Below are 10,824 nucleotides of genomic sequence, written 5' to 3'. Positions count from 1 at the left end.
GGCGCCGCCCCTGTCACACACAGAGCAGGGCCGATCAGGGGGTTGGGGCGCCACCACTGTCACACTCACGGCAGGGCCAGGGCCGATGGGGAGGTTATGGCTCTACCCTGTCACACACAGAGCAGGGCCTGTGGGGGGAGGGGGTGGGGTTGGGGCGCCGCACCCTGTCACAAACAGAGCTGCAGGGCGATCAGGGGGTTTGGGCGCTGCCCCCTGTCACGCTGATCCCGGTGCCAGGAGGCCTCGCGGCTCCGCTGATTCCGGTGCTGGGAGGCATATTACCCTTTTACTATATAGGATAGAGGCCTGGGGGCTGGCTGGTTTGCCCTGAAGGGTGTCCTGGATCAGGGTGGGGGTCCCCACTGGGGTGCCTGGCCAGCCTGGATGAGGTGATGATGGCTGTTTGCAGCTGGTCACACACCCTTCAGGGTGGGGGTCCCCACTGGGGTGCCTGGCCAGTCTGGGTGAGGAGCTGAGGGCTGCTTTCAGGCTGGCAGTTGACTGAAGCTCCCAACCGCTCCTTTTTTTCTTTTTCTTTTTTTTATTCTGGGCCAGCTTTAGCTCTGGCTCTAGCTCTGAGGCTTCCACCTGCTGAAAGCAGGTATCTGGTTTGTTTGCGTTCTATAATTGAAACAATGTATAACTCCAGCTCTGAGATCCCGGCGGCTTAAGCTGGTTTCTGGGGTTTTGTTTAGCTTCTATATTTGTTACAATGTTTCAAACTGCCAGGTCAGAGGCCGGCAGCAGCAGGCGGGGAATGTTGGAGTCCGCCAGTCACTGGAGCAAGCAAGCCTCATGTTCGCTTCAGTGCATGGCTGCCGGCCGCCATCTTGGTTGTCAGTTAATTTGCATATATACTCACTGATTAGCCAATGAAAAGGGTAGCGGTCGTATGCTAATTACCATGTTTCTCTTTTATTAGTATAGATTATGAGGATTGACCATAATTGGAGTATTTCATGGTATGACTTGATAAAATAAATTTTAACTACCCTATTACATAAAACACTCTGAATCTTTAAAAATTATGTATAATTTATATCCATAGGTTTTGAAAAATCAGATAGTTTGTTACCTAGTTTATTAACATTAGTAATAGAAAGAGAGGACAGGAGAGGCCAGACATTATAAGCATGGTCATCTAGGCAGCTTCACCAGAAAGGTGCAACTTTATTTTCCTCAGAGAACCCACTATACCCCCGTCCCGGTCCATTCCCTGCAAATAACTGGGGACAGGAATCAAACAAAGGGGAAGATGGGTGCATGTGCAGTGAAGTTGGGGTGACTTAAGGAAGGTGCTTGCCTGTCAGTTTAACCTGGGAACAAAGATCATTGGCTAGGAGGGTGGGTCCCAATGCACACCCATGAAAATTCAGGAATACATAATCCCCAAAGAATTCTCTCTCTTGGTTGCCTGCTCTTATGCTCCTATTTCTTGCTTGCTCCATGACCTGTGCACACGGCCTATGGCCATGCAGGCCCCACATGCAATGGACTGCAGCTGGGTACACAGGCTAAGCTAGCCAGATGCTGGACTGGACTGTGCTTAGAGCCAAGACTCTGGGCAGTGGCTTTAAGTCTAGCTATGCTGGAGAGACAGCTGGACTTTTTCCATGGCAGGATGGAGGGAAATGAAACCTTGGAGGGGAACTCCCTTAATATCGTATCATCAATAAAGCTTTGCATGATACCTCATCCTCCGTGGGGAGCCTCAGGAAATTCCTGTTCCCGGGGCTCCCCAAGAGCTCCACTACCAGTAACAGGTGGGGGGACACAGACAGCAACTAACCCACCGATAACAGTTACACAAAACATTCTACACTTAAAACAAAAAGCATCTCTAGGCTCTGGTACTTCAAGTGGTTCTGAATTTCCATGCTTTCCAACACATACTGAAATACCCTATTTGTAACACAGGCTTTTCCTCTTAGAAATATGCATAACACAAGGATAGACAGAAAGCCTTTTGAATTAATTGAAGGTGCGAGTCTTCTTCCTTTGTTTAGCACCATTCAGGTTGTTATACCTTTATGGCATGCAAGATTTGAAATGGCTGAGAGGTGACTCTGGCAAAGTGGGAAGTAGATTAAGCAGGTTTATTCTCCAGCTCATATATTTTAGGGAAGAATACTATGGAACTCTAAGAATTATCCAAGCAGACCCTGGCCAGGTAGATCAGTTGATTAGAGTGTTGTCCTGAGATGCCAAGGTTGTAGGTTCAATCCCCTGTCAGGGCACATACAAGAATCAACCAATGAATAAGTGAACAACAAATCCATGCTTCTCTCTCTCTCTCTCAAATCAATAAAAATTAATTTAAAAAAGAATTATCCAAGCATGTATCCCCCTTAGAGAGTCTTCATGCACCTTCACAGGTATGTGTACCCCAAAATGAATATTTCAGCAATATATAATACCAAACAGTGATTAGATAAATTTCCCTGATTCATACTACATCTTTTCTCCCTGTTTCTCTTCTGATCCAAAGACGGGGGGAAGAGGGGAGAAAATATTTTCCCAAAACGCTCATCAAAACTTAACCCACCCTCACTTCAAAGTTGAATAAAGTGCTCATGATTATTCAACTTATAAAAAGGGACTGACAGAGATATTAAAATTCCAGAAAAAGCTCAGGAAATGATAAAAAAAAAAGTTTAGAATAGCAAGCAAATAGTTGAATCTGGACACCGTCTGAGTATGCTTGCTTTCTGCAAGGAGGCATGTGAATTTCAAATGGGATAATGGTGATCATAATTCAAGAGGGCACACTAAAAATTTAACAAGAACCCCTTCCTCCACCCACCCACAGCACTCAGCCACCAGTACTGAGAATCATTACTGTGAGAAGTCAAGTCTTACCTTTTCAGAGGTAAGTTAGTTTTAAGCTATTTATTATCTTTTAATATCTACATTCATTTATACTTAAGGAATAAAATAAGGTTGATGCATAATAAAAATATACTTTCCGGAGGAATCTGAAATCTTACCGAAATGGAGAATCTTTTCTCCTCTTTTCTCTGAAAACACTCATGCTTGGTTTCTTGGTTTGGGAGGTTCCAAAATCACCGTCCTCAAAGTCTTCCCAACTATCTCCAGACTTGAACACAGTCTGACCCCAACGCCTCCTCATGCTCTTGTGCCCCAGGATGCTGCTTGGCTTCTGTGGTGGAAAATCAGTCATCAGCCCCTTTGATCATTTGCTGAATGCTTTTATGTATAAGCTATTGTATTTGATACTAAGTGTCCCCATTCTCCACGAGCTTTCCTATAGTTATGGAAATAACATACATATATATACATACATTTAAAAGTATTACCAAAAATAGAGGTAGCACATGCTAAAAATACGGCAGGAATTGAGAGAAGGGCGAGACCTCTGTACACTTGGTTTGGAGGGAGACTTGAAGACTTAGGATCAAAACTGACTCTTCATTGATGGGTAATTTGGAAAACTGCCATGTGTTGGCTGTCTCTCTGTAAGAAGTGACAGCTTCTCAAAGCCTTTGTTTCTTCCTCCTTAAATGGGAACATATAGTATTTATCTAACTTGGTGTTTATTAATTTAATAGTAAAATATATTGAAAGTCCTTAGGATAGGGCCTCACACATAAGACTTACTAAAGGTTAGGTATTATTGCTGCTGCTGTTATTGTTATTAGTTTGGAAGAGGACATGTATAAAGTATGGCTTTTTAATAGGAAAGGGCCAGAGTTTGTTCCAGGAAAAAAGGGTAGACTAAGTTTACAGAAGCAGGTGGTTTGTGCTGAAGTAGTGGAGGATGGGGTTGCAAAGACAGATGGATACTACATAATGAAGGGCCTCCAATGTCTGCCTAAGAAATTGCAGCTACCCTGTGGGTAATAGAAAAAACCCCCACACAAAACAATGGGATAAAGGCAGCATGCTAGAAAGGTCAGGCTTCAAATAGGAGGCCTTTAAAGCGACAGTGGCATGCAGTGACAGGGGCAACAGATTCATAGTGTTTGGAATGCTCAGGAAAGAATACATTTGCTATCAACAAGGGAAAAAAGGTCTGGATTTTATGTCTATCTCAAAAGAGGTCCAAGGACCATGTGGCAGACACTGCTAGTTGCCCACCCAGTAGCCATCCTCACCTTCTTTCTTACTAATATTTTGTTCAATGCAGCAATATGCCCAGTTAAAATATCCAAAATTCCAGCCTCCCTTGCAGCTATATGTAGACATGTGACATGATCTAGCTAGTGAGCTGTAAGTACAAGTCTATTGGGAGGGACTTCCAGGAAAGACATTTTTAGACTTTGCTAGCATGTACCAGTGTTTTTCACTCTTTCCCCTTCTAGAAGTCAGATGCAACCCTATGGGAGCAACAACCATCTTATGTCCATAGGAATAAATGCTGCCTGCTAATGGGTAGAAGAGGAAGACAAAAGCAGTCTGGCTACTTTTACCAGCAGCACCAGTCCTGGCTTGCCCACCACTTGACTTCTTATGAGAGAAAAACAACCACTTATTGTTTAAGCCACAGTGGTCAGGTTTCTGTCATAGTCACTACATGTAATCCTAGTGGACATAGAGAAAGAAAGGCCAGGACACTTTAAAAGTTTGAGCCTGACCATTTCAGAATGGTGATTCTCTTAATAGAAATAAAGAATTAGGAAGAAGACCTGGCTTGGGAAGACAATGAGTTGGTTCTATTAAAATTTACATGGGGTTGTTTGGGGACACATAAACTGAAAAATCCAAAAGGCAATTGAAAAGTAGGGAATTTGGAAGCAAGGTGAGCAAATACAACTATGTCGGGAGCAAGAAGATGCTTGAAGAATGGATATGCTATTACTTGAAGTTGATGGAGTCACAGTGATGGAGGATGACAAAAACTGTTATTTGCCAGATTTTAGTACACCACTGTTTTCTTTGCCAGGGAGCATGAGCTCCAGACTAAGGAGAATAAAAAGATTTACAGCCTCAGATGAGTAGAGTTAATCAAAGGTTATACTTAGCTGAGTTTAAGTCTTTTATTTCAGCTGAATTGTATTTTAGGGAGCTGATGTTGTATGCTGCTAAACAATGTCAGTTATATGTAGTCTTTTTTTATATATATATATTTTATTGATTTTTTTACAGAGAGGAAGGGAGAGAGAGAGTTAGAAACATCGATGAGAGAGAAACATCGATCAGCTGCCTCCTTCACATCTCCTACTGGGGATGTGCCCGCAACCAAGGTACATGCCCTTGACCGGAATCAAACCTGGGACCTTTCAGTCCGCAGGCCGACGCTCTATCCACTGAGCCAAACCGGTTTCGGCTGAAGTAGTCTTGTATGTCTGCGAAAACTGGAAAGGGGCAATATAAATAATTTTTATAAAGTAGAGGGTAGACTTTTACAAACTGCATATTAGTAAGGTTGGTATAGGATGAGGGAAAAGATTCTAAAATTAGTTATAAAGGGAAAGTTTTTGAGCCCTGAGTAAAAAAAAAGTGGTAGATCATATAGGCCACCATGTAGTCTACATGGACTTGAGCACAGCAGGTGACAGGGTCTTTCATGCTATCAACAAAATGAAGGAATGAAAGGACAACAAAGGTGGATCAGTACTGTTATGGACTGAATGTTTACATCCCCCCCAAATTTATATGTTGAAATTTATATGTCCCCCAACTTTAAATGTTGAAATCTATATGTCCCCCCAAAAGTTATGTTCCATTGTGATGGTATTTGGAGATGGGGCCTTTAGGAGGTAATTGGAGATTATATATGAGGCCATGGAGATGAGGCCCATGTGATAGGATTAGTGCCTTTATAAGAAGAGACATTAGCCCTAGTTTGGCTCAGTGGATAGAGCGTCGGCCGGTGGACTGAGGGTCCCGGGTTCGATTCCGGTCAAGGGCACATACCTAGGTTTCAGGCCCAATCCCCAGTAGGGGGCGTGCAGGAGCAGCTGATCAATGATTCTCTCTCATCATTGATGTTTCTATCTCTCTCCCCCTCTCCCTTCCTCTCTGAAATCAATAAAAAATATATTTAAAAAATACTCTGTGTGTATATACATATACACTGAGTGGCCAGATTATTATGACCACCTGACGTTTGTAGGCAAATTAGCTATAATTTCGTGCTGAAGTTGCTAGAGGACCAGACTATTATAAATAGGGAAGCAGGTTGTTTACCGTGACAGTAGAAGTGATTTTTTCTGAAGATATGGATAAACAATGTGATTTAACAGCCTTTGAACACACACACACACACACACACACACATATATATATATACATATATATACATATACATATACACATACATACATACATACATACATACTGAGTGGCCAGATTATTATGACCACCCCATCAGTACTCCGTTGGGCCACCTTTTGCCTTCAGTACTGCGGCGATTTTTCTTGGCATTGCCTCCACGAGATGTTGAAAGGTGATGCGAGGAATCTGACACCATGCCTGATGAATAGCACTGTCCAGTTCTGTGAGATTTGATGGTTGTGGAACCAGCTGCCTGATGGCTCTTTTAACTTCATCCCACAAATGCTCAATTGGATTGAGATCTGGTGATTGTGGGGGCCACCTAAGCAAGGTAAAGTCTCCCTCATGCTCTTGAAACCACTCCTGCACAATATGAGCACTGTGGCATGGCGCATTGTCTTGTTGGAAGAAGCCATCTCCATTGGGATACGCCATCAACAAGATAGGATGAACCTGATCAGCAACAATACTTAGGTATGTTGTGCTATTCAGACGTTGTTCCACACGAATTAAAGGGCCCACATCATGCCAGGAAAACATGCTCCAAACCATAACACTGCCCCCACCAGCTTGAAGGGTTGTATTCATGCATGTGAGGTGCATGCTTTCATGCTGTTTCCGCCAAATTCTCACTCCGCCATCTGCATGATGCAACTGGAAACGTGATTCATTGGACCACATGACTTTTTTCCAATGCTCGACTGTCCAATCTTTGTGTTCCTGTGCGAATTGGAGATGTTTTATCTTGCTAACTGCAGACAGCAAAGGTGTTCAAACAGGCCTTCAGCTTCCATATCCCATATGATGCAGAGTACGGCTAATTTGCCTACAAACGTCAGGTGGTCATAATAATCTGGCCACTCAGTGTATTTTTTAAAAAAGAGAGACATTAGAGAGCTTGCTTTCTCTCTCTCTGCCACATAAGGGCAAGGCAAGAAGTACTGTCTATGAGCCAGGAAGAGGGTTCTCACCAGAAATCAAATTGGTTTCCTTAATAATTAACTTCCCAGATTCCAGAACTGTGAGAAAATAAATTTCTGTTGTTTAATCCACCAGTCTATGGTATTTTGTTATGGCAGCCCTACCAGAATGAGTACTTAATTCAATAATCTGACTAAGAGTACTGATTAATGGATCAGTGTCAATCTAGAACAGCGGATCTCAACCTGTGGGTCACGACCCCTTTGGGGGTCGAACGACCCCTTTCACAGGGGTTGCCTAAGACCATCGGAAAACACATACATAATTACATATTTTTTTTGTGATTAATCACTATGCTTTAATTATGTTCAATTTGTAACAATGAAATTGGGGTCACCACAACATGAGGAACTGTATTAAAGGGTCGCGGCATTAGGAAGGTTGGGAACCACTGATCTAGAAGAAGGTTCGAGTGGTCTGCCCTAAGGCTCATTGTTCATCATAAAAGTAAAGGAGAAAAATCAAATGAACAACTAAATGAATCCATAGCTGGTGACAAGCTGGATAGGATGGTTAAACTGAGAAGACAAAATAAGGGTTTAAGAACACCTATTAGAAATTTGAGAGGTAAAAATAAGGTATTGTAATTTTTGAATCCTAGAGATCAAGTACACAAAGAAAGGTACAGAATATGTGATTTAGCACTTGTAAAAAATAACCTTAGAAATTTTAGTTGACAAAATGCTCAATCCCAACTCTGGAACTTATTAGCTATTGAAAAATTTAGGATGAGGTTATTGGTTACTTTAACTTAGTGAATGTATGCCGGGGGGTGCCTAGCAGAGTGCATGACACTTAGTAGTTACTTAATAAATATCAGCTTCCTTTTCTTGTCTCTCAATATGAGTCAACATTTGATGTTCATTCCAAGAAAAATAAACAAAAACAGAAATGTAATCCTTAGTGGCACAAGTGAACATATGGCTCTGGAATGTTGGAGGTGATTCACCCTGTTTTTCCCTCCCTACCTGCTGTCTGCCTCTAGTTCTGGCAGCCTCATTTTACATGGGAAGTAGGTGGTGAGGGGACTCAAAGGCTCCTTCATAGACAGGAACCAAAGGTTACTCAGCCACTGGTGAACAATGTCATATGTGGAGTATGTGAGGGAACGGGGGATGCTTCTCCCTAGAGGAAAAGGCAGATGATGAAGGGCTATTTTCAAACATCTGAAAGGCTGCCTTCTAGAAGAGTGCTTACCCTTTGTTAAAAGCTACAGAAAGCCAGATTTTAGCTCAGTGTAAAGAACTTTCTTAGTCAGAAAGTATGGCTTTCTCAAGACCCTGGAGGTTGCTCAAAAATAGTGTGGACATGCATTCATTCACCAGATATTTGTTGAGAATTTACCATGTGCCAGTCCCCATTTTGGTTTTTGGGTCTGTATTGATAAATAAAACAAATATCCCTGACTTTATGGGGTTTAAATTCTTGTAGGAAGAGCCAGAAAATAAACAATACACATAAGAAACAAGTAATCAATAGCATGTTAGAACGTTGTTGTTGCTATTGGGGGCAGGGTTTACTTATAGTATATCAGGCCCACAGGACTGGATAAGGAAATAGACACTGTTCTTTAAGATCTCTTTCAGTTCTAAAATCCGCAAATACAATGCATTTGGGAGTATAGCATACATCTTGAGGAGACAGTTAAAATATATGGCACCTGACAAGCTCCCTGAAATGAACAAAAGAAGTGGGAAGAGGAAGTTTTATATTATGACTGACACTTAAAAAAACATTCTGTTCATGTTCATCAACATTTAAAAACAGTATAAAATTACTACTAAAATCCTTATCAGCTCTCTTTTGTCCCAGAGTTCTTGTGCATCTAAGTAACTTAAGAAAAGTCTGTAGCATACAAACTTTATTACGTTCATTCTGAGGTTTTCTTTTTAGAATTTTATCTCCTGCCAAGCTCTTGCCAGAGAAAGTAGAGGCTTTAACACAGAATACTCTTTTGTATCTTCCCTGACATTTTCAGGAATGCCTAGACATGAAATCCTAATTGAACTAGTCAAACTACTGCATCTCAAGCACCATGGGCTACTTACGGTTGGCATGTTCCTGACAATACTTGGAAACAGTGTTTGAGGCTGTTTCTGTTGGCTCTGCTGCTTTGGCGCTTGCTGGACACTCATGTTCTGTGGCGGCTGGATGGACTGCAGTGGCTGGTGGCTGTTTTTTGGCTGGGGCTGTCCAGCAGTCTGATCATTTATGTCTGGCAGAGGCGTAGGTTCTAGATCAATTAAAGGTGGCTTCGATTCTTTTGGTTGCACCTGCTTATGCAAAGGCTGTTTCGATTCCAGATGATGTGAGGAAGGGCCTAATACCTGTCCAACTTGAAAATACGGGTGTTTCAACGCCTATAAAAAGCATGGAAATAACAAATGGAAAATGGTTTCACCTAAATTTATTGCATATAAACTGCTGTTTGACATTGGGCTAGGCATATATCACTAGCCTAGATAAGTTTAAAAAATTTAGAGAGCATCCAATTTCTCCCGTGTGGTGACTTTAAAAAGATAACCAGGAAAAAATGATGTGAGAAATAAATTTCTCAAGAGAAATAAAGCACAAGTTAGTAGAAAGAATGTAAAACTCACTTGTAATTTTAACATCAAGGCAAAGCAACTATTCTATTTAAGATTTTATATGAAAACAAAATCTAGCTTATAAGCACTAGTTAAATTTAATATGATCAATTCAAACTAAAATGCTAGATACTGATAATGGTTTAGAGTCCATCCAAAGGCACTAAGAAATGAGTTAGAAAAACTATGTAGATTATTTAAAATGATTAACTAAAACATATATAAAATTCAGGGCTACTCTTAGCTTAAGTATCCTATCCTATCTAATAAAAGAGAAACATGGTAATTAGTGTACAACCGCTACCCTTCCCATTGGCTAATCAGGGCGATATGCAAATTAACTGCCAGCCAAGATGGCGGTTAACCGCCAACAAAGATGGCGGCTAATTTGCATATGTAGGCACAATGCTGGGAGGCGAAAGGGAAAGGATGGAAGAAGCCCCCTGCCACTGACGGTGATCAGAAATCCAGGGGGGGCTAAGAGCCGGGGGCAGGGCAAAGGTGGCACTGGGGCCCTTTCTCCCTCCCCATTGTGGGACAAAAAAACAAGGGCCCTTTGCGCGCCCCCAGGCAAAGGGGGAAAAAGGGTGGGGCCGGATTGGTACTTGGGAGTACGGATCCGGACGAAAGGAAAAAAGGGCCCCTGGCGGGGACAAAGTTGGGCAAAAGTTTACCGCGGACGTGGTTGGAGGTGCAATCATGGGGAGCTGGGGGTCCCCTACACAGACCTAACGCCTTGGCCAGAGGTGTTAGGCCTGGGCAGGGTTGGAACCAGCCATCGCAGGGAGCAGGGGCGGAATCAGCGATCCTGGGCAGCTGGGCGTCCCCTGCCCAGGCCTAAGGCCTCGGGTCAGAGGCATTAGGTCTAGGCAGGGCCAGAGCGAGAGATCGCGGGGAGCTGGGGGTCCCCTGTCCAGGCCTAAGGCCTCGGTCAGAGGCATTAGGTCTAGGCAGGGCCAGAGCGGGAGATCGCAGGGAGCTGGGGGTTCCCTGCCCAGGCCAATGCCTCAGCCAGAGG

General features: G+C 42.8%; 1 protein-coding gene and 1 long non-coding RNA gene across 15 annotated transcripts in view; one reads left to right on the top strand and one right to left on the bottom strand.

Annotated features, from left to right (window-relative positions):
• Nucleotides 1–10,824, bottom strand: part of MAK (male germ cell associated kinase) — a 59,037-nt gene that overhangs the window by 18,491 nt on the left and 29,722 nt on the right. For all 14 annotated transcript variants that reach the window (XR_002830302.1, XR_002830305.1, XR_002830301.1 and 11 more), the window contains 2 exons: nt 9,267–9,578; nt 2,988–3,160 (listed from right to left, as the gene is read on the bottom strand). Coding sequence is in view for 9 of the 14 variants with exons in the window: in XM_006092926.3 (XP_006092988.1) it covers nt 2,988–3,160; nt 9,267–9,578 (485 nt within the window). In the remaining 5 variants the exon portion in view is untranslated. The remainder of the gene's footprint in view (nt 1–2,987; nt 3,161–9,266; nt 9,579–10,824) is intronic.
• Nucleotides 2,804–10,824, top strand: part of LOC111826870 — a 59,600-nt gene continuing 51,579 nt past the window's right edge. Inside the window, exon 1 of the long non-coding RNA XR_002830306.1 lies at nt 2,804–2,869. This is a non-coding gene — a long non-coding RNA (uncharacterized LOC111826870). The remainder of the gene's footprint in view (nt 2,870–10,824) is intronic.

The sequence above is a fragment of the Myotis lucifugus genome, unplaced genomic scaffold (assembly GCF_000147115.1).
Source record: "Myotis lucifugus unplaced genomic scaffold, Myoluc2.0 scaffold_107, whole genome shotgun sequence".
Classification (NCBI taxonomy): Eukaryota; Metazoa; Chordata; class Mammalia; order Chiroptera; family Vespertilionidae; genus Myotis; species Myotis lucifugus.
The sequence above is the reverse complement of the archived record's forward strand: the minus strand, read 5'-3'. Positions and strand labels throughout refer to the sequence as shown.